This window comes from Anser brachyrhynchus (genome assembly GCF_964034855.1).
Source record: "Anser brachyrhynchus genome assembly, chromosome: 5".
NCBI lineage: Eukaryota > Metazoa > Chordata > Aves > Anseriformes > Anatidae > Anser > Anser brachyrhynchus.
The window spans coordinates 28243178-28270057 of record NC_137699.1 but is presented as its reverse complement, the minus strand read 5'-3'; the positions used below and the strand labels follow the sequence as shown (position 1 = coordinate 28270057).

The 26880-nt window shown below is 43.1% G+C and overlaps 2 protein-coding genes across 9 annotated transcripts in view; one reads left to right on the top strand and one right to left on the bottom strand.

The window, feature by feature from the left end:
• The window catches only part of PLEKHH1 (pleckstrin homology, MyTH4 and FERM domain containing H1), a 53855-nt gene extending 37274 nt beyond the window's left edge, over nt 1-16581 (top strand). For 6 of the 7 annotated variants that reach the window (XM_080595358.1, XM_080595357.1, XM_080595353.1 and 3 more), the window contains 12 exons: nt 245-357; nt 950-1126; nt 1365-1462; nt 4062-4239; nt 4661-4816; nt 6719-6819; nt 8322-8463; nt 9379-9521; nt 10596-10725; nt 12210-12296; nt 12835-12981; nt 13290-16581. In XM_080595358.1, coding sequence (XP_080451484.1) covers nt 245-357; nt 950-1126; nt 1365-1462; nt 4062-4239; nt 4661-4816; nt 6719-6819; nt 8322-8463; nt 9379-9521; nt 10596-10725; nt 12210-12296; nt 12835-12981; nt 13290-13466 — 1649 coding nt within the window. In that variant the 3' untranslated portion in view covers nt 13467-16581. Of the gene's footprint in view, nt 1-244; nt 358-949; nt 1127-1364; nt 1463-4061; nt 4240-4660; nt 4817-6718; nt 6820-8321; nt 8464-9378; nt 9522-10595; nt 10726-12209; nt 12302-12834; nt 12982-13289 lie in introns of those variants that run through there. The other variant, XM_080595359.1, reaches the window with a different exon arrangement.
• Nucleotides 16582-17740: 1159 nt separating this feature from the next.
• Nucleotides 17741-26696, bottom strand: PIGH (phosphatidylinositol glycan anchor biosynthesis class H). 2 transcript variants are annotated; one of them, XM_080595368.1, is made up of 4 exons: nt 25310-26696; nt 23563-23772; nt 22143-22226; nt 17741-19950 (listed from the first exon to the last, which is right to left on the bottom strand). In XM_080595368.1, the coding sequence occupies exons 1-4, from the start codon at nt 25748-25750 to the stop codon at nt 19849-19851; spliced, it is 837 nt and encodes a 278-aa protein (XP_080451494.1). In that variant the 5' UTR covers nt 25751-26696; the 3' UTR covers nt 17741-19848. The 2 variants fall into 2 exon arrangements, with proteins under 2 accessions (XP_080451494.1, XP_080451495.1); XM_080595369.1 differs by having other exon boundaries at nt 25371-25650.
• Nucleotides 26697-26880: the final 184 nt, after the last annotated feature.

Genomic DNA, 26880 nt, shown 5'->3' with positions numbered 1-26880 from the left:
TGATGAGAAGTTCTGACAGCAGGGTTGTGGATGGAAGTCCTTTCTGCTGCTGATTAATGCTGCTGGTGACCCCTTGTTCACGGCAGGCATTGATAAGATCAGTGGCTCCAAAAATAAATATGGAATGGGGCAGTGCAGCTTCCCAGGGTGCTCTGCCAGTTCAGCAAGGCTCTTTTTCAACATGGGGACTGTTAGGTATCTTCTGTTTCTGACAGTGCATGTTTTTGCCTCTCTGCTGCTTCAGATTCTCCTCTGTGGAAACATCCTATGTTGTGCTACAGTAAGGATGGGTTGCACACATCCCTCACCACTCTCCCATCTGAGGCTCTGCAGACTGAAGCTCTGAAACTTTTCAAGGTACTTAGAGACATTACACAGTTCTCAGCTACTTTGCTCAGTTGTTGGGGCAAAACCATTAGTCATATTGTTGTTAGTCACAGCACTTACTGTCACCATTGGTTGCTTTAGACAGGCCTGCCGGGTCATTTAATTACAATAAAACTGTCAACCTAAGGCGTCACCCATTCTTGGAAGTTTTTAACTTCTCCTTGTAGGTAATCTGGAGCTAGAAGCAATGTCCCACAAAGGCTGTATGCTTCGAAGTTAGCCTTGCCTTCCTCTTCCCTCTCTAACAGCTGGACTGACAGTAGGATCCACACTAAGACTGGATAGCCTTAGCAAAATAAAGGCAGACATGGAAAGCAGGAAGCACATTTTCCTGATTCTTCTGCTGATTGTGAGCTCCTCAGGCTGGGGAAGGTTAAGTAAATTTCCCAGTTGCCGCGGCTGTAAAAAGGGAGGGATAACGTTTTAGTATTTATCCCCACACACTCCTGTCAGGGTTATTTAGAAGAATTAATTGTCTGTAACATGTTTGGGAATCTGGGCTGGAAAGCACCAGAGAGGAGTCACTGTATTAACAGCATTGATTAACTTCCCTATTTTACAGTCCTGTCAGCTGTTCATCAATGTCCCCGTGGAAGCATCCTCTGTTGATTACCATGTGTCACTTGCCCAGACAGCACTGCAGGTCTGCTTGACGCACACTGAGCTGCAGAATGAAATCTACTGTCAGCTTGTTAAACAGACAAGTTGCCGACAGCCCCAGAACCACTCAGTCATTCAGGTGAAGTCTTCTTTGTCACTTCTGTTCTGTAAATACTTTCTATTTAATTCCATGTTTTTAATAATTAGCAACGAGGCTTAAGGTGTGCTGGAGAATCTTAATGCTTGAACCGTGTGCGACTCTATAAAAGGTCGCTCCTAGAAGCATTAGTCACCATCCAACATTTTGGTTATAGTGTTCTATGAAAGAAAACAGGCAAGAAGTACAGAACGAATGATGACCAGTTTTATGTTCACAGTGCTGGCAACTCCTGGCTTTATGTGCTCCTCTGTTCCTGCCACAACATCACTTCCTCTGGTACATCAAACAGCACTTCCAGCGCCATGCAGACCCCAGGTAAGTACTGCAACGTTTTCTTTTGCTAAGCTGATTGCCTTCTGTATCCACTACAGAAACAGATGGAAACCAGTTTGTAACTCACCTGCAAAAATCAGTTGAGGGAGGGGATGGAAGGTTCCTAAAGGTATCTGGCTGTCCCCCTTCAGTCATTCACACTCATTTTGTCACTTATATTAAATTATAATATATAATATATATAGTATATAATATTATATTAGTTCACAAAACTAGCAGCAGAACTTTTTGCAGATGCAACTGGAGCTACCCAGGGAGTTTTAAAAATTATTTTTATTTCTTTGCTGGTGCAATTAATTTCTTTTATTAATCGAGTTACAGGCTAAATTTAGAATGATTTTTAGGTGATTACATTCTGCTGTCTGGTTAGTAGGCATACTGGCAATGCATAAGTCAGGCAGATTAAAACTCACCATAAAAAGTTACAAAAACCAAACCTGAAATACATTCTGTTTTTTTTGTTGCCTCTTCAGTGTGTTACACAGGGTAACATTTTCCCCCCTACGAAAACAATGCAAGATTACTGTGGCAGCAGTATGCTCTTTGGTGTTCATGCTGTGCTCTTTGTGTGTTTCCATGGTGATTTGATCTTCAGCATGTCTGACTATGTCCTTGGCAGGGTCAGGGCTAGAGATCTCTAGTTGTCTGTTTGAACAGTCTGTACTCAGAAATAGGTAAAAAGAGTGGTTACATATCAAATATTCATTTAAATGCTCAGCCGATGTATGCTTCAAAACTCAAGCTAAAACTGTCCTGCTATTGAAAAAGGAATCTGTGTACTCCTTCTATCGAGTGGATTTTATTTTATTTTTTTCATGCTGCCTCCCATTTGCTATTTCTTCTCAGAAGTAAAGCACAGATGTGTAAAACACAGCTCCTCAGTGTTCAGGCTGTCTCCCCATTGTCTAAGGCAACACATTAGGGATCTTCTGGCTAGTACTGGAAACTATCTCTTCAACCCTGTGCATTTACCAGCTCCCAAAACGGCCTACACAACTCAGTAGTGGAGCTGCTGCACTACCCCTAAGGACTATTCAATTTCATAAGGATGTGCTGAGCTCTGTGAAACTGAATTGATACATCAGTTTTAAGCATTACTATGCCAACTGTCTGCCATGTTCTTAGTCCAGAAGTACCTTTATCAACAAATAACTTCAGACAGAAGCAAAGAGGAAATCTGTTTATACAATCCAACAATGCAACAGTTTTTAGGGGTAGAAACAAATATACAGAAGTTGCAGCAAACAGTGCTTATATTCACCTGTAGTTTAGATGAAATTTAGAGCAGTTACTAAATGAGCCTTAGATTAACTCCTGCCGTCTGGCTTTAGGGATATGCAAGTCTCTCTGCAGGGAGCAAACAAGGCTGTTTCATGACCACTTAGATGCAGATATTCTTTCCCTGCTTCACACAGCAAACGATGCTAAGTGTAAACACACTGCATAATGCCTATGATTTAGATTTAAGTAAGATCTTCATTCTAGTTTTTTTTTTTTTTTTTGTGTGTGTGCGTGTGAAAAGTGACATGGAAGTATATATCTAACACTCCACAAGTAGGGCACTGTTCTAGTTATAAGGTGCAGGGCTCAGGATCATTTGGGGAGAATTTGGGAGCCAGAAGCAACAGCTTCTCACTGAAGCAAGATTCTCCCTTGTGAAAATTGTTCAAACATGTTACTGGGGAGGCAAGCAGCATCTTGCTACAGTGAAAAGCCAGAGCTCCTTGCTTCCGTGTTGCTTGCAGGGATTTAACTGGAGATTTAATCGAGCACTGAACTCCTGAAGGCATCTTCAATGGAATTGGCCTCCCCACTCCTCACCTACAAAGTGGGAGCATTGTTATAAATCCTTGGGTTACATTCAATTTCAGAACTTATTCACTATATGCATTGTTAACGTTTTTCCTACAGGTGTTATTGACCTGTCTGGCTTTAGAGATGGCTAAATCCTTTTGGTCAATGGAGCAATATCTTCACTATGTAGTAAACAAATCATATTAGCAACTGTCCCTGTACTGTATTGAACTATGAACAAATCTGAGCCTGCTTTGAATTAAAGTTGCTATTGACTGGCAGATTGGATTCATATGTGAGAACTTGTAATTTGTATAACCATGTAAATTGATAAAAACAATTTATATAATCCTGTTACTGAAAGTAATGCATTAAAATCTATGATTAGTTCTTATTAGGACTTGACATGATAGTAACTAATTTCCTCTGGCATGACAGTGAGGGCAAACTACCTGGTCTTGTTTCAATGGATATTATGATGGCAACAGGGTACAGAAGAGGACACTCCTGTACTATATCTGGTCCACTCGGGAGCAGGGAATATTCCTGTGCTTCCCAGAGGGTTTGTAGTCTACCTTAATTTCACAGAAGTGTGGAGCTCAGGTTTGTTTTGTAGCTTTTCATGTGAGCTGTTAGTCTGTTGAAACGAACTAGGATATCTACACAGAGATGTATCTTTGCTTGAGCAAAAAATTGAGGAGGAATGCTTTGTCACAGCATGGAAATGGAGGAGGACAAGGCATACTTAAAGCATGTGTTTGTGACTTATCTCCATCTCGTTGCTTAGGAGTGAAATAGGCAAGTATGCCATCTACTGCCAGAGATCAGTGGACCGCACTGTGCAGACTGGCGAGCGGGAAGCCAAGCCCTCACGGATGGAGATCGTGTCCATCCTGCTGAGAAATCCCTACCACCACTCACTGCCCTTCAGCATCCCGGTGCACTTTATGAACGGAACCTACCAGGTAAGTGACTGCAGCTGCCTTTCTTCTGGGCACTAGGGGACTACACCTTAACCTGCCTCCTTCACGTGAGCGGGTAGCACAATATACTATAGTGTTTATAGTGTTTATATGTATCAGACATATAGAGAGAGACACTATTCTTCCTCCTTGCCATTTTAGCCATTCTTCTTAATAAAATGAAAGGAATCCAGTCCCAGCCATACAAGTCAGAGGAAGAAAAGGTAGCTGGGGAGAAAGAAGAGACATTGCAAGTGTCTCAGTATGAGAAAGAATGCAATGTGAAAGGAGACAATACGCATGCAGTCACTGATGGTAAATTGTGAGACACCACTCTGTAGAAAACCAGGCTTCATTAGTCGTGATACTCATCAATGTCGCGCTTTTTGAAAGTTATGCTCAATTAGCTCCTATTGCATCACAGGTTGTAGGTTTTGATGGCTCCTCAACAGTTGATGAATTCATCCAGCGGCTGAACCAGGAGACAGGAATGAGAAAACCATCCCACATGGGATTTTCTCTGTTCACAGATGATCCTTCTGGCAGGGATTTGGAACACTGTTTGCAGGGCAACATGAAGGTAATTTTTTTTCTTCCTCTGCTACATGTAGCATACATCTTTGAAGAGCTGCTAAATGACTACTATATTTTTTCTTAATGCAGATGAAAAAGATCAAATGCATGTGGGTCTTGCCTATCCAGATTAGTATTTAGAGATGAGATATTAATATCTCATCCAAGATCCTAGTTAAGACAAAGCACATTTTGTTTTAATAGGTGATAAATTGGTAATTTTTTTAAAAAAGGCTCTAACTCAGATTTTATAGCACATATTAAAGTTTAATTTGTCTCAACCACAAAAATAAAACATGACTGAGCTAGCTAGCATGATCAGATATCACAACTAACATCAAGGGTGACACTCCTAATTGAGACAAATTTATGTTAGGCTGTGGATCTCTTGGCACGTCTGTTTAAATCTTATCTATTGGATTATAAAGCATCTTTCTCCTTGCTATCTCCAAATAACTCTGGCTTTTCTTGTTGGTGAGTGTTCTTAGGGGAAAAAGCTCCGCTGAGAGTGCCTTCACTTTAAAAGAGAGGAGTGCCTAGATCAAAGGAAAAGGAAGGGAAAGCGGTTAAAGTATTAATGAATCTTTCAAGTGGAGATTTTTACTCAGGCTGCTGCTGGGTGACTGGCTTAAGTATGTGGGCTAGTGGCCGTGAATGAGACACATCAAATTTTGGTACTAACTTGGGAGAGGAATTCGTTATACAGCATTGATGGAGAAATAGTGGCAGTGATGACTTTAAATAGGCCCTGACATCTGCAAGGGACATAAAAATTCACCTTTACACAGTATAAAATTTCACATTCGGCAACGCAGGGAGAAGATGCCAATAACTTTAAATTAGATGGTTTGAAGAGGAAGCTACCACAAGTAGCTTAAAATGATAAACTTTGCTTTCATGGCCTGTTACAGATCAGATAATCTGGAGCTTTCCTGATAATTGAACCACTGTTTGGGAGACGAGATATTAGAGTAAATGAAGGAGTCTGAGATAAGCAGAGGCATTGCTTTTAGTCGTTATTAACAGGTTATTATTCACTGGCCAAGGCAACCTCAACAGCTTATTAAGAGAAGATAGGATATCTGATTATGTATTTCATGTAGCTTCTTACGTTTACATTTCTTTTATTGAGATGCTATCAAAAGAGAACTAGGGACCTTTATGAGATCAATTGTGAAAGAACTGGAATAACCTAGAGAATCTGAATGGAACCAAAGAGGTTAACCATGTTGTTACTAATAATATGTGTGATGTATGAAGTTGGAATCTAAATCCCAGTGTTCCCAGAGTTTGGACATTCACATCCAAGGGATGTGAATTTAGCCAAGCATGCATACAGCTGCCATTCAGAACACATATTACTGCTTTCGGTAGGCTCAGCAGGGCACTTCTGAGGCAAAAAATCGTTCCTATTAATTATGCTTTGGTTCACATTGTGGAGGTGTTTTAGCATGAACTGGATTTTTTTCACATGAAACATGAGCTGGAAGATGTGATCCAACATAATGGGCTTTCGGGCAATTTGATCAGACTAAAGCTAGTCCAAAGGAAAATCTCACATAGTGTGGGCTGAAGGCCTTAGGAACAGCTGTCTCACTGTGCAGATCCGCTCCTCCTGGGCTACATGACTTGCTCATGCAGGCATAACCACAGAGTTGGTACCAGGCCAGAATTCACTTACAGATGTCCCTCTGCAGATTTAGGAATTGAGGTTTCTGTTGCAAAGCTTTAATTTTTATATACTGTGTAACAGAAAAATGAATCATTTTGTCACTTTTGGCTGTGTTTATGCTGATCCCATCTATTTCTTTACCTTCTATGTTCCACAGTACTTTTTTCACTTTCCCCTCAAGCCTTGACTGTACGTTTCACCTGTTTGTCTTTCCTCTCTCCATAACATTTTTTAAAGATCTGTGACGTCATTTCTAAATGGGAACAAGCCTTAAAAGAATTGCACCCTGGGAAATATGAAGGTGGCACAAGAATTGTGAAATTGACCTATAAGAACAGGTATTGTGCTTCCTTTGTTGGCCTCGCTACTGCTGTTAATTAAACACTTGTAGACCACATATATCTCTGTAGATGGCCAGTAATTTATAGTACTGTTAGTGCCAAAACTATTTTAGCTAAGATGATGTCAGATCCTACATGAGATGCAGTGACTTTTGTCTGTGTGTGGTATGTGTATACAAGAGGGTATATGGTCTAGAGGTAAAACCCGAAACACTTTGCAATAGTGGAACAGAATTAAAATGGGCTAAAAACTAACTACTTGGCAAAATTTCATTTGTCTAGACCCTAAAATGTAATTAAATAACATGTGTTAGGTGAGAGCAAGAGAAACCTGGGGGAATAATCACCAGTGAAAATGAAAGTTGCAATTAAGCGCGGAATTATGGAGTTGAAAAGGATACAAGAACAACACTCTAAATGGCAAGAGCTGTAAAGGAGACATGTAGCAGCACTGCCCAGACTTTATAAAGAAAGAGAGAAATGTTAAACCTAGATGATGAGAGATAATAGAGGATAAAAGTATGAGACACAGGTATAAAATGAAAACTGGAACAAGTTCATCATTTATATTAAAGACAGGAATTCTGAATTAAAGTGAATGGAGAGCTGTGCATGAGAACTAGTAATGGCTTTCTGCCTGTGAATTCTGTTTGGAGGCAAAACAACCCTCCTCCCCCTAGATTAAAGAAAGCCACAAAGTTTTGCATTGAACACATGAAGATTTTGGTGACAGTAGTGGTGAAAATAAGTTTCTGTGAGCTTTGAAGCAGAAATTATTGCTTTTGACTCAAAAGTATTTTTTTCAGGAGTGAACCTTTGCAATATTATTTTGTTGAACTAGAATGTGCTTAGACTGTACAGCAAGGATATTTTGATAAGGTCTTTCCAAGGTTGGTCTGTTCCAATGGCAAGGACTCTGATAAGATGTGTAAGGTCACTATGGTCCTAATGGTGTTGTGAGTTTTGAATTGACATAAAATAATTAACTGAACCACTAGAATGAGTATCTTGTGTGGCATTGTGGAATATATCATCATAGGTGTCACTTTAAAATGATATTTGAATTAGATGGTGTGGACTGTAATAGGCATGCATGAGGAATGGTTCAGGGAAGCATTCCCCCTGCTAGTATCTTCAGCCTGCGTTAGTCTTCTTGCTGTACCAGGTCAAAGAAATTGAGCGTAAAGAGAAAAACCAAAGCTTCCTAGTAGTTTTTACAAGAATGCCTTACTTTTTGCAATAAAGCCTGCTAATTGGGTTCCCTATTTCTGGCTAAAACAATTTTTTTAATAACAATTTCAGAGTAAACACTCAAAACAGCGTTGGTAAAAATAACAAGTCTGCAAGGCCACCATGTAGAAGTTTGTACAATTCTTGCCTTAGAGCAGAGATAGCTCTGTATTCTGTGATAAGCAGAGAAGGCCATCTCTTAAATACTGCCTGTCTGTGCTTGATGGGGACAGACAGACACTAATCACCTATAATCCTCTACTTTTTAGGCTGTATTTTCGGAGCCAAGCCAAGGGTGAGACAGACCGGGAGCGGCTGCTGCTGGCCTTCCAAGTCAGCAACGAAATAGCCAGTGGAAGGTTTCCTGTTAGTAAGGAATTAGCTCTGGAAATGGTTGCTCTGATGGCTCAGGTGAGCACAAGTACGGGCAGAAATCGTTGTTTCTTGGTCCTCTAGAGAGTTCAGCTGCATGCTGAATGTCTTTGAGTAAGCAGATATCTTTTACATCAAAAGTGATATTTCTTACCAAACATACGGTCTGAGGTGTACCATGCCAAACACACCGGCATACCTGTATCAGTAGAACACCTTTTGCTGTAAGGAAATTTCATGTGGAACAGCCTCTTCTTTCCTTCCGAAGAAAAATATTGGAAAACACGATGGGGCTGGACTCTCCCCAAAACTGCTCTGATTAGTGCCTTAGTAAAGATATGGAAATAGTATCGCCTATTAGAAGTCTGCTTAATAGTAAAAGCTTTCACCATTGCACTGCCAATAGCCTCCTCTTATTACTCAAGGAACAGCATTTTGTAGGATTTTCCATTAGACCTCCAGGCTTACATTTAGCATTTTACCACATAAAACACATTGTATGAGTTGTGGGCATGATAAACAGCACAATCATTTTTTACTGAGCTGAAACCAATTGTTGCATTTGTTAAAACGATGTAAAAAGAGATGAAGAAGTTGGGAACATTGTCCATGCTATTTACAAATAGGCTGTTGTTTTAATTGGCTAATTGAGAACAAACCCCAGAAGCTTGGCAGTTATACAAAAGTGTCTTCCTACATGTAGCTCGCCCAAATCTTGTTTTGCTTTTTCTTAGATCAGTAAAGAATTCCTTGAGCAGTCATATCTCCCGTAGCTGCTCTGTTGTACACTCATTGTCGTAAATACTGCAGACAAAATTCCCCAGCCTCATGATGTTGTTTTGCATGACTGGTTAAAACAGTAGATAGCAGTATGGGAACCCGTGGAATGTTCTATTGCACTAAAAACCCCATAGTTCTGTTGTACTACAAACCTTATGGTACATGCTATCTTAGGTGGAATATGGGGATTTGGATCGACCGGGATCTTCAAGCCCTGGGGGAACATCACAATCCAAAATGCAGCATCTTCTCCACCAGGTCTTAGATAAATTCTACCCCAAACGCTACAAGCAAAACATTGCTCCTGAACAGCTCAGGTAAGTTGTTTGTCCTCTTGAAGTTTGCACTGAAAACAATTTATTATGCTTGCAAAATTCTCTCTTGATACTTAAGAAGTTTCAAGGAGCTCATCAAGCTTATATTAATGTAAAAGCTTAAAAAACACAAGTGTCAGAAAAAAAGGTTCCTTTAAAAGAAAATGGTAGTTAACTAATAAAAAAATAGCCAAATCACCAACTAACTTTCCCCAAATCAAGAAGTTTAAGCCTTTCACTTCCAGATTATGCAACTCAGTTCCAACAAATTCCAGCATGTCTAAGCCTAAAATGAATTCTGTTCATGATTTTTTGTTTTACCCTTCCCCTAAGTCTCAATTGAACCCAGATGTCATTTGCATCATGCCGCAAAGCCAGCGCATATGGGCTGCTTCAGGCCATGCAGTAATTCTGACAGGGCTTTTTGATGTTCTGACTTAGAAATTCTCAAACACTATGCAGTGATCCCAATTACTCAAATACGGAATTCAGACGCTGTTGTGGATCTCAGCTCTAACTGTTTTAGCAAGAGAGAGTGGTATCTCCCAGATCCAAAGTTACTAAGAGATGCAGAGGTGGAACTAATGCAGTTACCTTCTTTTGGAAGTAAATTCCATATGTATGTGGCAAGATAACTGTCAAGCCATCCCTAGTGAGCCAAATCAAGAGAGAGTTGATGTGTATTGCTACTCCATCTAGAGCATACTACAGACAAGTTAAGATGAAGGTGAGAGTATAATCGAATGTGAATAAAGTTGGGCATGATTTTACTGCAACAGCTGCCTAAGTGTTTGTAGTTTCAGTTGTTGAGTGGATACACCAGTGAACAAGCAGTATGTGACTGGGGTTCCTGGACATTACAGTATAACTAGTAGTAAAATGACTGTGGAAGCAGAGAAACTTCTAAAATGAACTCAGCTTTGCACTACATTCCTAACTGACAGTGCTAACAGCCCTATGTATAGTATTTGTGTAGAATAGCCCTGAGTGGTATGTTTATTAGCTGATATAATTTTACTCACACTCCCTTGGAAGACTTTAGTAAATGGTGCTGTTTTGTGTCTTGGATTCTGAAAGGCAACTGGCTGACAGGCTGGCAACAAAGTGGATGGTGCTGCAGGGATGCTCTCCACCGGAATGTGTTCGAATTTATTTAACGGTGGCCCGCAAATGGCCTCTCTTTGGAACCAAAATGTTTGCTGCTAAGGTAACTGGAACACATTTTTTGTGTATGTATCTGTGATCTCTGGTAACACAGATTAAAAATGCTCCTATCTCAGGAAGAGTTCAAACTAAACTTCTCTAGTCTGAATGAACAGCTCTGGTACCACCACATCGGTTTAGAAAGAAGGAAGAGAAATGCGTTCTGGACACTAGAGGTTGCTAGTGTTCAATAAACAGATACTGAAGCTTTTCTGGCTGCATCAGTTCATTGTAATACAAAGTACTACCTCTTCCTACAAACCCTTGCCAAAGCTCTTACAGGCAGGTATTTCTCTGGTCATCAAGGCTGCAATAGCTTAAAAATACTATGTACATACCACTGAGAGGAAAAAGGGAGTAGTCTCCCATAAATCATACCATGTAGCTGATGCTAGCTGAAAGGAGAATGGGTATTTCAGCTCTGTTCTCTGCTTGACACTGAGCTGGCTGCTTTCCTTGCCACATGAGAAAAGCAAGCAATGCTAATGTCCTGTTGCAGAAACAGAAAAAAATGAAGCATATATTGGGTAAGCTGCCACAGGCATCATCAGGACAGCAAAGAACCAGATTGAGGGTGTGTGGGGGGTGCTTCTTCCAGAAGCTTGTACCACCCCTCAGCCCATTTCAGGCTAGAGCTCTGTACCTATTACTCCTGACTAAACTAACATCTTAGCACACTAACACCAAAACAAGACTTCTCAGCCTCAGCCATATTCCCCAACCCAGCAGAATTCTCTATTGAAAGCCTGAGAGAGTGTCTTGTTCATGGTTAATGTCTTTTGCTTTGAAGCCAAAGCTATTATAGTTATTGAATAAAGTCTAATGATGTAACGGACCCTCTTGATTAAATGAGAAGATTATTTCCATGATTGGTAATAAAAGCAGAAGAGTACCACCCACAGTTTAAATAATATTGGTGTTTCTGATAACTACCATAGTTTATAATTTTTCAGTAGTTAAACAGCAAAACCTACAGCATTAGCCATATAGCAGCAGATTCCCAGGAAAGATTCATGTCATTAGACATAACACATAACTCATCTTTAACAGATAATTGATGCACGTTTGCCAAAATCTGTAAGAAAGAAAAAAGCATTGATGTGATGGCACTGTGTGTGCATTGGTACTATGGAAACCAACAGGCTTCACTGCCTGAAAGACAGCAGCAGAGTAAGAACCGGAACAGAACTGCTCTTCTGTCACTGTCCTAGCATTATCTTCAGTTTTAACTACAGTAATGGCATTTAATCTCAATATCTCTGCCGTTGTTGCATCTCATGTACTGCTAGTCCCCAAATTCTATGTCAACCTGAAACTATTATTCCAGATTTTGAAATAAATCATCTTAAAAATCAAACCAGGTCACACACGTAAGCCTATAGGATTCTCTCACATCCACTTTATCCTTAAAACCCAAGTTTTGTATCAGAAACTTCTTCTTTATAGTATACAAGAAATGTCTAAATTTAACATTTTCTGTTTCTCCAGCCTATTTTGCCTTCCTCCTTGGAAGACTGTCCAGTCTGGATAGCTGTGAATGAAGATGGTATCAGCATACTGGATTATAACACTATGGTATGGTGAGGAACACTGTTTAAGGAAAATAATTCATCTCCCACAGAAGGACCTTCCCCTGAAACCACTTAAAGTCAGTAAAAGTTTGTCTTTAACTTCAGCTGGATCCAGAAGTTAATTTGTAGAAGTCAGAAATGAGGGAAGTGAGGGCTATGTTTTAACGCTACATAAACAAAGGAAAATTACAGCTACAGTGTAAGGTAAGGTTCCACGAAACTGCTGTCTGTCCCTTTGATGGGCAGCAAACAACCACAGACATCTCGCAAAACCTCAGCGGTGTGTGCTTCACTACTACCACCTGGGATATAGCAAAGTGTGCACCATTGCTCTGAAGCAGCAGGGCATCAAGCAAGCTAGGAAAATCCTAGAAATGCAATTCTCTTCTGAGATTTCTCTGCCAGCTGTTACCTCTACAGCCAATTACCTATTACTGCTGCAGAGCTGAAGTTCTTGCTCTAAATAGTAAATATATGAGTTTGAGGTGGCCGTTTTTTCTTTTACAGAAATATGACTCTTTTCAACTGTCTGTTTTCTGCAGCACTTGAAGCTCTCTTATTCGTACTCTTCCGTGCTGACCTTTGGAGGCTGTCGAGATGACTTCATGATTGTAGTCAGTCAAATGAAAGAAAGGAGTTCTGGAAAAAACAGCACAGAAAAACTCCTTTTTGCAATGGCAATTCCAAAGGTAATTACAAAATGAACGATGAGCATCTTTGCAGCTGGCAGCATCACAGCTGGGCATGTTGTACAAGCACTGGGGACTGGTACTTCTGGCTGCTGCACAAGCTGTTCAAGAAATCCCTTGCAAGGTGGAACCTTTAATTGAATGACTTCTACCCAGCTCTTAAAGACATACCTTGAATTCAAAACTGAAAAACTCCATGTGAGACACAGCCATTTGCAAAAGTTATGCAGTCGATAGGTTCTAAAAATCAAAGGGCACTTTTCCCTCTAATTGACTTACAGTTAATCATTTTCTTTTTTTCCCCCTAGATTGTTGAAGCAACACTTCTTATTGCCAGCTATATTAACTACCGTTCAACAGCTTCACTTCTACCCTCTACACAACCCTCCCGAAACGCAACACCTGCTAACAAGCTCTGGGAGACTGAAAGTCGGTGCTTTTTTCCTTCCAAGCCTCGAAGCACTAAGGGGCCCACCCTGCTCTGAGGGCTCATTCCAAATTACTTTGGAGATTTTTTTGTTTATGGATTTTTCTTTTGTTTCTTTTTTTTTTTTACACTACCATGTGCTGACTTGCAGACTGCTATGATTTTGCCAGTTGTACACCTTATTTTAATGCAGGTTCTGATTCTTTCTCCTTAATAACAGACAAAGTTCCATAGTGTGGGTAGAGGCAGTGTCCTTTCTCCTCAAAAGTGTTGATCTTGGGGATTGTGCAGGAGTTTCTTTTCCATGCCACACTCCACCCAAGATGCCGCGCCTCAGGTCCTTTCCCTGCACAGTGCTCCAGTCGCACCGCATCTCCTGCTCTTCCCTTGCACCCATTCTTCTTCCACCTCCTGCTGTTACAGCTTTGCTCACAAGCACATACAGTTTGCATTGATCCCTCCCATTTTCAGCTTTGCACCTGCTTTTAGATTGCTGCACCGCACCTTATGCTTGGAACCTCAGTCCAGCTCTTAAACTCCTCGTGACCTCTCTTCCTCATCACAGCCCCTTTCAATTATTCCCACTATTTCCAATAATCTTCTGCTTGCATCAGTCACTAACTTGTTCACTCTTCACCTGCATTAGACTGCAACCTCCGCAAGGCAGATTTGAGTGGTGTAGGCTTGAATTTGACTGCAGTGGGCTGAGCACACAGTCCTATTAAAAACAGGTGGTTCGGGATACTGTGGCATGTGGCATGAACCCTGTACAAGGATGCATCCTGCTGATGATTACCTGTATAAGGAGCTGCCTATCAATTTCTCATAAACTAGACACACGCTGAAAAATCTATTACCAGAGTGTAAAGATTAATAAGACATAGATGGCCAAGTAGTTTAGACATAACCATGTCTATGCTCTGGTTATCAACAGCTATCATATTATAGTTTTGACTGGTGTTTAAATTCACTCCTGCCACTCAGAACAACTATTAAGATAACTATTGTAGTTTCTGGAAAAAAAAAAAAAAAAGCTCTCTGTATTTATGCAACTGCTTAACATAACCAAGACAATTTATTTTTTCCTAAAGCTACATTGACTCCTCCCTGAAACTGATGCCAAAATTCAAAGACAGAAACTTTCCAAGTCCTTGCCCCAGACATGAAAGAAAGGAAGAAGCTGTTGAGAGGGATTAGGAACTAAACTGACAAAAAGACTTCTGATGCATGTCGAGGGTGATTTTAAGACCTGAAATAGGGAGTACAGAGTAAGAGATCAGTGGTACATAAGAATCTTTTCAACCTTAATTTTATAAAGGTGAAAAGCTGACATCTTTGCATGTTGAAGTCTCAGAACAATTGGGACTGGAACAGTGTCAAACGACGCCCTAGCTCCTGCAGAATGGATGTGTTTCGACAGCTGACGCTGTTCTATGCGTCAGATCTCTGCTGCAGGGCTGAATGTGTCACGTGCTCCTCTAACATGCACGTCCAGACTCTTTCCCTTAATCACCGTTACAGATGCTTTGGGATGTGTTTGAAACTGCACATGATCTCAGACAAAGGAAGACAAGGCAAGCAAACCTTGCCATTTTATCTGTCCTTCGGCAACTGGAACAGACCTTCTCAAACCCGCTCTGCCCTTCTTACTTCACAGAAGCTGTTCCTTTAAAACTCCTGCTTCCTTCATGCTACCAGGTCAAGGAGGAGGTAGATAGCAAATAGACACTCAAATACTGTTCTTCAAATTTTCCAAAGGAGTGTTTTTTGATCTGTTTCAAAGGGACTTTGTGCTGATTGGGAAGCCTAATGGATTTTAAACAAAAGAAAAACAGCCATGCCTTTTGAGAACTCTAAATCTGGCTTGAGTTTGATTATTTTGATAAGTCTTCTACAAAGCTAAGGAAGAAGAACTGCCCTTTCAAAAGTACCATGTGCAACTTCATAATAATTATGCATTCATGGGCAACTTTCCCAAATTAAAACAGTGTGAATCCAACCATTATAAAGAATTCAGCAATAGCAAACCAAAGCTAGTCACGAATGAACAAACCAACCATACCAGTGTTTTTTAACTTCCTAGTACTTGCCACCAACCCTCAAATATCCAACTAATGCACGCAATGGAGCTGATACTGCAAGAAGTTTTTGTTTCAAGCTTATGGTGGGTACAAAGCCACAAATTAGAAGAACATGGGGCAGACAAAATCATTCTAAACAATCTCTTATCACCATATTAAAAAAAAAAAAGCGGTTTGTGGAAACAAGGACTTGAAACAGAAGATTATGTACACAGAGACCTATTTGCACATACTGTAATGTACCCACTTGTCATGAATTTAAGGACTATCACTTGAATTTACTGAAAGGGTAGAAGCTTTCTGAGCCAAAAATAATATTGCGAAGGTATTGTCTTAGTCTTCTTTTTCTCCTTAGATACTTCTAAGTGACAATAAATCCTCATAGAACAGTCAGTAGTTTATATTCTCATTTTCTCTCTATCTTAGTATAGATACACAAGTTTGAATAAAAAGAGCGTTCTTTCTCCTTACATAGTCACATACAACAAACAGTTCCTCCAGTATGTGGAGGTCTGTTTGGCAGCCTGCTTCTTATGTCCTGCCAGTAACAGAGCTGCCTCAGAATAAGCTGAGCTCAACTCATTGTCAATCTGTTCTGAGGATGCTCAAGGCATGAAAGCCTCCAGTTCACTGTTCAGAGGCTGTACTTACCTTGCGCTGCTAACATTTGCAGACCCAGGGACTTGCGTCAGGGCAAACAGGGAGAAGAGATGTTGAATAAGCAAGAGCTGTCATAAAATTCATTATTTTCTGCCATAATTGCACTTTAAATTTACAACCATGACATATGGAACTTTTTTTCTTCCTTTCTTACAAACATTCATTAATACTTGAGTATTTCAGGGACCACCCCACTCCAATGGATGCACGTATACCTCCTATTTATAGCTTACTTGACTTTAAAACAAACAAAAAAACCCTGTGTAGGTATCTATTTTGTATGATTCTTTGATAAATGGTTTTTATGATTATTGCTACAGTATAGAGTGAGATGACTGAAGGCTTTGTTTTCCTAACTGCTGTGTGTGTGTAAAAGACTGTCTTGGAGATACTGTGAGATTCCTGTTCTTAATAAAATGCAATTATCATGAATGAACTTGTATTTCTTCTCAGATTGAAATAAACTATCTTAAAAGCCAAAGTAGCCCAGATGTAAATAAATGTGGGCAAAACCTGTGTTTGGTATCCAGGCACATACCTGGTGCACACCTGCCATACTCCAAGTCCTTGGTTCTCTCTGTCCATCGTCTAACTGTCAGCTTTAGCAGATCAGTGAAGTGCACTCCTATGGGCATGGGATGTCCACTCCTTCCAGTGATGTTTAAAGCAATCTTCCAGACTTCCTTCTGTGATACAGCTCCACCTGCATTTCTTCAGTACTCACAGGACTTCATGGGATTTTTGCAGTGTAGGCAATGGTCCCAGCACACTCTTAGGTCCAAGACTTATCTCTCTTCTGACACCTTTTCCCCACAGCTCAGCAAATCTTCCTGCTGCTATAATGCTCTTCGAGGTTCTTGACCATTTCCCCCTTCCCCCCCATAAAGAAACACAACTTGCCCAAACCAGGCCCCTGAGCAGCTCTGTACCCAGCTCTAAGTATACCACAGGAGTGTTAGTCAAAGGACCTCTGCTGCAGTCACATTCCTGGGGCCTGCTGCTGCTGTTAAGAGCCAGTTTCTGCTCCTGCCCCAGCACCCAGCTTCCCCAGTTCTGCCAGGACTTGCAACCAGTTTGCATCAGGGTACAGCTTCACTAATTTCAGAGAGAGAGCACGCAGCCCACCCCCAACAACTTGTGTTACGGCAGAGCTGGACTTAAAATTATGGCAAACTCCATCATTTAAAACATTTGTGAGAAACAAACAAACAAAAAAATTAAGTAGCTAGACAGGGTTACCAAAAGCCAGTGATGCCTCCCAAAGCTGCTGCCTTTCACTTTGACAACCAAAATACTTCAGTGATAAGAGCTAACCTGTATCTTTAAAACTTCATGGCACAGTAAAAAAAATAAAAATAAAAAAATCACCTTATCTCTACAACACTACGTGATGATGCGTCACCACATTTTAATTCTACATTATGTACACACCTATAGCACAGCACTGTATGCAGATTAAGCACAAACCCAAGGCTCCTGCCAGGTTACATCACTAAGGAGTCATAGGAAAAAAAAAAAGGATAGAAGAATACCAGTTAAAAGTTACAGTAACTTTTAGATCATCAACTAAGAAGAATATTCCAACATTAAGTTAGTCTCAGTGAAGCTACTTTATTCACATAGTCATTATTATAATTCTCACCAACATATTTTCCTCATCATCTCAAAGCAATTGATACCCTGTTGGCTGAGGCTGGCAGGGCCCTTGGAGCCCACCTGGTCCAAGCCCTGCTCAGGCAGGGTCACCCAGAGCAGGGTGCCCAGGCCCACATCCAGGTGGCTTTTGGAGAGCTCCAAGGGACTCCAGCACCTCTCTGGGCAGCCTGTGCCAAGGCTCAGCCACCCACGCGATAAAAAAGTTCCTGATACTCAGACAGACCCTCCTGTGTTTCAGTTTGTTCCCATTGCCTCTTGTTCTGTCACAGAGCACCACTGAAAAAAGCCTGACTCCATCTTCTTTACACTCTCCCTTCAGACATATACACTTAAATACACTGATAGGATTCCCTCCCTGAGCCTTTTTCAGGCTGAACAGCCCCAGCTCTCGCAGCCTTTCCTCACACGCTCCAGCCCCATAACAATCATGGCCTTTCCTCGTCTCTCTCCAGTACGTCCACATACTGGGGGCCCGGCACTGGATGCAGCACCCCAGGCATGGCCTCACCAGTGCTGAGGAGAGGGCAGGGATGCCCTCCCGTGACCTGCTGGCAACACTCCTCCTCATGGAGCCCAGCACATTGTTAGCCTTTGTTTTTATGGCATGGGCACGTTGCTGGCTCCTGCTCACTCGGTGTCCATAAGGACCCCCAGGTCCTTTTCTACAAAGCTGCTTTCCGGCTGGTCAGCCCCCAGCACGTACAGGGAGGAACGGCATGGGGTTATTCCTCCCCGGGTGCAGGACTTTGTACTTCCCTTTGTTGAACTACAGGAGGTTCCTGTGTGCCCATCTCTCCAGCCTGTCCAGGTCCCTCAGGTTGGCAGCACACACCTCTGACGTAACAGCCACTCCTCACAGCTGTGTGTCATGAGCAAACACCCTCAGCGCTTGTGGGTGCCTCCCGTCAGGTCCCATGGACTTACACGTGTCCAGGTTGCTTAAGTATTATCTAAACTTATCCTCTTCCACCAAGGGTAAGTCTTCCTTCTATCCCCTGATATCTGGGGCCTGGCATTCCTGAAGGCTGATCTTGCTAGTACAGACTGAGGTGAAGAAGGCATTCAGCACCCTTCTTTTCCATGTCCTGTGTTACCATGCCCCTGCGCCATTCAGCAGTGGGCCCACATTTCCTTGTTTTCTTTTTGTTACTCGTGTACTTATAGAAGGCCTTCTTGCTGTCTCTGACATTCCTAAATAGATTCAACTCCACATAGGCTTTGGCTTTCCTAACCACATCTCTGCATGCTCAGACGGTGTCTCTATATTCTTCCTAGGCCACCTGTCTGTCCCCGCTTCCACCGTCTGGTGTTTGAATTTTGCCGGGAGCAGTTGTTCATCCATGCAGGCCTCCTGGCATTTTTGCTTGACTTCCTGCTTGTTGGGATGGCGTGGACTATTCTTGTGCTTGGAGAAGGTGAGCCTTGAGCTTTCTTGGTCCCCTCTTCTCTCCAGGGTTCTATCCCATGGGACTCTTTCAAGCAGATCCCTGAAGAAACCACAGTATGCTCTCCTATGTTTATTTCCATAAACATAATTGAATGCAACAGTGTATTATAATTTTCTGTCATTTTCTTTCTGAAATTCCCCTGTTGATCAGGAAGTTACTGCGCTAGCCCACCCTTCAGTTTTGATATTCTAGACTGGTATATGCTTTTTTCAAAGAAAGGATTAAAAAATAAATAAAAAAGCCCGTACGTTTTTGTCAGTCTGTTCAAGGTTACATCACGTGTTTATCAGAATGCTCAGATCCACGGAAGTTTAAGTGTTTGATGCATATTCCTGCCTCCCCTTGCCATATTTATTTTCCAGAGAGTTCTGCACACCTTTCTTCACAGCGGCCAATTTCAAGGTTCATTTGTGTGCCTGAGCTGACACCTCCTATAACAGCTCTGTGAGTCTGTGCAGACTATTACCTATAACGTCATTCTACTGCTGCACCACATTCTAAACCTCTAATTTAAAAAAGCCATGGGTCAGTGTTGCTTGCTTTGCATGCATCTGTCCAGGTCCCACAGCAAGTTTTCCACCTTGATTATTTTTTATTACTTCATTTCACTTGATTGTGGAGCTTCTTTCCTCTGATCCAGGATTTCTTGACAACTTTTGTACACTTCCATCAAGCAGTCCAGACGTGGCTGGGAGCTCTAGAAATCACATCAAACAACAGAGAACAGGCTCTGAACTGGTTGTAAAACAGTGAGATTTGTCAGGCAGAGAAAAGAACGTGGAGACAGCTGACACAAAGCCACAGATCAGAAGCATGCATGTAGAAGGAAAGCAACAGCAAGGTATCTATAGTTGATTAGCTTTATCATCTCACATTAAGTCAACAGAGAATAGATTTCCTTTTTACATGTTCATTCAGAATTCATCAAATTCCAGGAGGTGTTTGATGTAAGCCGTTGATAAAGAAATGCAAAGCCATTGCACAAGCCACACCTGCTCTGTGATAAAAAAAGAGTGCCAGTCCCTGAAGCTGTCAGGTCAAAACATGCAGCACCATTCTTCAGTTAGCCTGAGTCTCTCACCAAATCAGAAATCACTTCCTTTCTCGACTCACAACATACAGTGACAGTATGGAAGGTAATCCACACCTTCTAACCCACTAACCGATCTACGAGGCTGTGCTCCCTCTAGAGACCTACAAAACAGTAGATTTCCACGTACTGATCCACCGCTCTAAAAGACCTCCGCCCTGAAAAATCTACCTTCAGGACAGGGAGCTTAGACACCTGGCCCTTGGCCTCTGCTAGTACTGTCAGCAAGAGGACAACTGAAGGTTAACTGAAAACATCAGTTCACACAAACAGGGGAATGGTGGTCAAAGTATAATGGTTTTTCATCACTTCTAACCTGGACCAGATTAAAACCAACAAAGAGGTGAAAGTTTCCCAGGCCCACAGTCCCTATGGTCCCATGACTTTTGAGCTCCCAAAACAGCACTAATGTGTAAAGTCCATCAAATGCCCTCCTTGTAAGTGTTGCTTAAGAGAACAATAGGTCAACTCAGCACAGAAGTGCAGAAGTGCTCCTGGGCTCAGTGACACGGCAAATTGTACTTTTGAAGGCTGACATACCTTAGAGGAACAAAAACCCAAGAAAGGAGATGCGATAAAGTTACTAATTACCGCTCCTTCAAAACTAAGTAACGTGCTAACTTGCACTTTAAAGTGAGAATTACTGACAGGTAATGAACTGCAAACTGACTCTGCAGCTCTTTCTGTACCTCCTTTGCTGGTGGCATCAACTCTGCCAATATTAAGATACTGCCAGGGAAATAACACTGTTCAGAGTTGAGCTAGGAAGAAAACAAACAAACAAACAAAAACACTAATGCCAGGCAGTCCCTCTGGAGCTGAAAAGGAGCATGTATAATGAAAACCAGGTTCCTGAGTGCAGCTGCCTGGAATTCACTGGTTGTAGGCTTCCAGCAAATCCGTTTTTCTCCCTTGGCTCTGTGTGAAATACTTCATTTATACTATCTATCATTAGGAAATGTCTTTACAATGGTGGGACTGAGTTAGCAGCACTAATCAATGGATCGTCCATTTGCACCTGTAAGTATTTAGCTGAAGACTAACTGCATCCAGTCATAAGCTGGATGTGGACTACGAACTGATATTCATCAGCAGTGGGCGAATTAAGAAGGACAGGGAGGGCTATAAACACAACATCAGCAGTCTAAGATGTGAGGTACATCTGTACAGCTTACTGCCACTCAAGGATCAGGGGACTGTTGTGTTAGGCACACAGGCAGAAAGAAACTCCATCCCAAAAATGGGATTATGAACAGTCAGAACAGGTTAGCAAGAGAAGAGAAAGGGAAGACAAGGTAATGGTAAAGCAAACAAGTTATTATACATTAAGCAAATTGCTCACAGCTTGTACTGTGATCTTTGTCAATGAGTATGATAGGGGAAGTTATTGTAAACCAAGGAGGTTTTTACGAGATCTTTTGGCACAGAGAACTGAGAGAAAAATCAACTACAGCACAGTGCTACAGCTACGAAGGTAACACTGAGCAGGAGAGTGCATAAGAAGCCGTGCAAGTCCTCGGTACCCTATGTGAGCCAGACTTCTAGTTCATGCACGCTGCTGGTTAGGTTCAGAATTAGACAGCTCCCCGTTCTTTGCATGGAGAACAGCTCCCTGTTCTGTCCCTGGTACTTTGTTCTGTGAGACTTCTAATACCACAGGCTGCACACTGCTCTAAGACCCGCCAGTCGGGGAAAGGCAACTGCGATCGGCTACACGTAGTGGAACAAAGATACACGCAGACGTCTGGTACACACACAAGCCACAGAATTGGACTTCTCCGTTATTCAGTCACACTCACCTGAAAGAGTGGCACAACCTCGGATACTCCCTGAGGATCCTGAGGGTCCTTCAGGAGGATGCACAGGTAATAGATAACTTTTTGCTACAAGAGAAACAAAATAATTGAAGTTTGAAAATGTTACCAGAGTGCCTGGAGTTATCACAGAAAGAGGACCTATTTCAACTTATTAGGCTGAACGAAGTGTGCGAAATTTTCTAAAGATAAATTGGCAGAAACATCTGTGTTTCACGAGGGTAAATATTTTTGCTTCAAAATTATGTATGAAGAAGCTTGCAATCAGTCCCCTTCTCTTTTTTTCCTATTTGTGTTCAGCCTTATAAATATACGAATGGTTTTGCCCTACGAACTTCTCATTTTTATTTAAAAAAGTAGCAGTCAGATTTTCAGAAAACCCATCCCTTCTCCAAAACCATTCTTCTCCCAAATCTATTTGAGTCACTAAGTTCTAGATATTACAAAACATAAGAACAACAAAATATACAGGGCATTAAAAAAAAGAAAGCCACCACAGGATCTACACATTCCTGCTGACAATGCTTTTCTCTTACGCTTTTTTGATGCATACCATTTTGCTAATTATCTGTTTTGCCTTTCTAAGAAGTTACACAATGTTGGAACATGTTGAAGATTGTGGGGACTTAGTAAGAATTTGTTTTCATCTACAGCGACTTCACACACATTGGTGACAGTGTGAGTGACCTCAGTTCTTCATAACTGTGTTTGAACAAAACGATGATAGTGCAGCCCAGCAAAAAAAAAAAAAAACATTAATTAAAAAAGTGAAATAAGTGCAAAGGCTTTTCTGCTCCCCTTACCTCTAAAGAGAAAGAAAAGGAGCTCAACATCACCTTTGTTTCCTTTTGCTAGAAAACTTTATATGGATCTATGCTAATCTCCAAGTGATCTTCCCAGACTGCACTTCCAAAAAGACAAGTCTCACACAAATTAGTTGGAAAAACACTGATTTCAGAAAGTGCAAAGGAGAAAGAAACATAGCTAAAAATACTTTGGGGGAGAAATATCTCACTTTGGGCTGGCATATTTTTTTGCAAGTCAGGCATGATCTGATGTACTCTTATTCTTGTCTATCTTCTTATCTCCCTCTAGACTACTATAGAGTTAGGCATCAGCAGTTAGGCATCAGCATCAGTACAATATAATACAAAGAACTAAAATGACTAGCTCACTGCCAGTGGCATTATCTAAGGGATTGATCTGACTTGTTGAGGATACTTGCTTAAGTTTTCCTTTAAAGGCAGGAGAATATATGATAGAATAAAGAGAGAAATCTGAATCAAAGCTCCTGATGTCAGTAAAGTTATGGATGCTGCTGTGTTTAATTGTGCTGGTAAAACACTCTAGTGAAAAGTACACTTGATGTGAGTGTGCCCACAGATATACAAGAAACACTGATTACCATATGGATGGCTTCGTTGATAACCACATCCTTCACTCGACTCATCTCAATGAAGGTTGTGCTCTCTTTCCCTGAAGCATAGGATGAAGTCACCTGAATGCCAAGGGAGCCAATGACCAATAGGGATTCCTGGTCGATTTTCACAAAGTGCAGGTAGATGATCAGGCCGATCAGTGTGATGAATATAGCAGCAGAAAGCACCATACTATTCTGTAACACAAGCCAAGCAAAGACAGAGCTTTGGTCGTACAATTAATTGAACGTGGCTTTAGACAGAAAAACAAAAACAAAAAACAAACAAACAAAACAAAAAAAAAACCACTGCACAGGAAAACATAATATTAAGGCTACATTTACAAAGCAGATTTTATGTAGGTGAGTTCGTTTATTCAAAAGGCTGGCTGCTTTATGCATAATGAGATTTACATCACCAAACATCAGTCTTCATAGAATGGTCTGAAAGAACTGGGAGCTGAAACTGAAATCAGCAAGAAGAAATTATTTCCTTGTAAAGCTAGCGGAAAAATCTTAACCCAAACCAATTATATAAAACAATGACAGCATATTACACAAACAGCTATAGAGACAACGTCACTGACAGAGAAACGTTGTTAAATGTTTACTGGAACTAAGGATGGTGTCTCAGAGGGGAAGAAGAATCTTTTAGCAAAAAGCACTAGCCTAGGCCCACATAGGAGATCCAAGTTTTCTTCTAATATACTGTGAGTCTAAACTTGTTAAAACTTTGTCTCTCTTCCTGCCTTAAATACCAAGCCAGAGGATATCAGCTTTCTCTTGTCCTTTGTCTAAGGATAAATTGTCTTTTGCATGCTGTAGTCTTTGGACTGCTGTTTCATAAGGTAATACATAAGTTTAATACTATGTAAGTTTCATAAGTAAGTCATCTTTCATGAGTAGGTCAGCAACAGTAAGCCATCTGAAGACCTGGTAATAGATCCTATGGATCCTCAATCTGCAACCTATTTCTGGGACATGTTTGAGAGAGCTCAAGGCCACATACCTACGGACTGAAGTTGAAACTGACACTTCCTAAAGGACCAGAACTGCACAGCTCTACCACTCGAGCTACAAAGAAGCCACGGCCACATTCAAAGAGAAAGGATACAGGATTTCTCCCAAGGTTTGTCACCATGGAAAAAGGCAGTAATGTATCACTGGAATGGAAATCCACAGAGAAACAGACATTCAGATCTCCTTTCCTGGCAGAAAGCAACGACTGTAGCTGTATACGAGACACGTGAGCACATATAAAACCAAGGAGGAAGGTGGTGGTTGGTAACCTCTGGCTGGGATGTATATTTCTGGAACAAATAAGACTTGAAAACAGCTTCCAGTTAGAGACTAGTGAACCACCTCTTCGTATCAGAATCACTGCCACATGACTCAAGTCTCCATCCCTGCCTTCATTTCCTGGGGAAGATTACTGAGAAGTGCCATAGTGTTGGTCACAGTCAAGCTTTTTGAGTCAGGCTACTGAGTTTAACCGGGAGGTCTGCGCCTGGCAGTTGGCCCTTCTGTGCTAGTATGGGTCAAAGGTCAGGTACCGGAGCCAGCACTTGAGCGTTTCTCGGCTGCTTATGCAGCCTGTGCTGCCACGGTCTGACCGACAGGAGCGAGAGGCGGGGGCGCAGCGCCCTTTGGCTCCCTCACCACAACCCCAGGCCGTCCAGCTGGCACTCGCTCGCCTCCCCCAGCACCTCCCCTCCTCTACCAAGCGAACACCCACCGGCGGGACGCGCGGGCCGCCGGGGGCCGCCCCTGGGGCTCGGGTGCGGCCGGCCTCGTACCTCGCTGAGCACGAAGATGCCGTAGGCCGCCAGCCAGACGGCGGAGGTGACGGCGCTGAGGGAGCGGAGCTGCAGGCGGGGCCGGCGCAGCGCCAGCTCCCGGCAGGAGGCGCTGTGCTGGCGGCGCCGCAGCGCCAGGGGCGCCCCCGAGGCCGAGCGGTACGGCCGCTCCTCCACGCCCGGGGGGCACCGAGGCGGCGGCCGGGAGCGGCCCCCCTCCATGCCGCGGTGCGTGCCCGCTTCCGCCGGGGCGGGAGGGGACGGGGAGAAGGGAAGGGGCGGGGAGAGGCGGCGGGGAGAGGCGGCGGGCAGCGCCCGGCCCCGCAGCGCCGCCAGCGGGCGCCTCGCCCGCACCTCGCGGCCCCTCCGGCCGTGCGCATCGCGGGTCGCGCTCGGCTCCTGTGCCAACCACCGCCGTGAAGCGGGCGCGGGCGTTCATCTTTCGCCTTTAACGTTCCTACTGCATAAACGTTGCCCTGCCTGTTTTTGTCCGTGCCATCCTTATATACTGGCTTTTTTTTTTTTTTTTTGTTCAGCGATGCTTTCTCAGGAGTTTAAAGCAGTGCTTTGTGGGTCCTTGCCATCTAAGCACATAAGGAATTGGAGGCTTGGCTTTGTATACAAAGACTTAATGACTCCACACGGTGCTCTCAATGCTTTGCAGTTATACCTCAGGTGCTTTACCTGCCGCTGATGCGGAGATTTCCAAGCCGAACCACCTGTGCTGCCTTCTGTGCCCCAGGCTGCTTAGTGTGCCCGTAGCTCTCCTCACAGGTGTCCCTGGGGATGTTTAAGGAAAGGTTGGATGGGGTGTTGGGGAGATGGGTTAGTGGGTGGTGGTGGTGGGGGGGTGGTCGGACCAGATGACCTTGGAGGCCTTTTCCAGCCTTAATGATGCTGTGATTCAAGGCTCTGCACGCAGGGTGCCCTGGGGCCCGGGGGTGCTGTGCACAGACCCGGTCCCTCACCTTTCTGGGGGCAGCAAGGCCGCCGTGAGAGGGAGGAAGACACTGGGGGTGGTCGTTGGTCGGGCTGGGCAGGAGGAGGAGAAGGAGGTGAAGAAGGCCCTGCGGCTTGTCCTGCACCTTGCCAAGGGGAGGGGTGGGCCGGGGCTCCAAAGGGTGAGCTGAGGCAGCAGAGAAAAAACACCTGGCGGGCAAAGGGACTGCGGGGATGGGGGAGAAAAGGGTGAAAAACGCTTACATGGGAGGAGAAAAGAACGATGAAGCTGCGGTTTTTAAAGAGGGAATAAGCCCGTGAAGCGCAGGTGAGGCGGGCAGGCAGGGGCTGACGGGGCCGGGGCCGTGAGGGGAGGTGAGGGGCGGCGCGCGGGGCCGGGCGCTAACGGCCGCTGACGGCCGGCAGGGGCAGGGGCGGGGGGGGCGCGCGCCCCCTCACCTCAGGGCCGGTGGGGGGCGGGGGCGGAGCCGTTGGCCACGGCCGCGCGGGGCCGGGGGGGCGGGACACACCTCCGCGTGCGCGCGCCGCCGTTGGCCGGGCGGCCCGGGGG

Bases quoted from the DNA above. Each gene is read 5' to 3' on its own strand.
- PIGH (XM_080595368.1), bottom strand. From the start codon at position 25,750: ATGCGCACGGCCGGAGGGGCCGCGAGGTGCGGGCGAGGCGCCCGCTGG. The intron at 22,227-23,562 runs GTAATCAGTGTT...TTTCTCTTGTAG, and splicing joins TCAACGAAGCCATCCATATG to CAAAAAGTTATCTATTACCT. The intron at 19,951-22,142 runs GTGAGTGTGACT...TGTGATTTCTAG, and splicing joins AGGTTGTGCCACTCTTTCAG to AGCTCCCAGCCACGTCTGGA.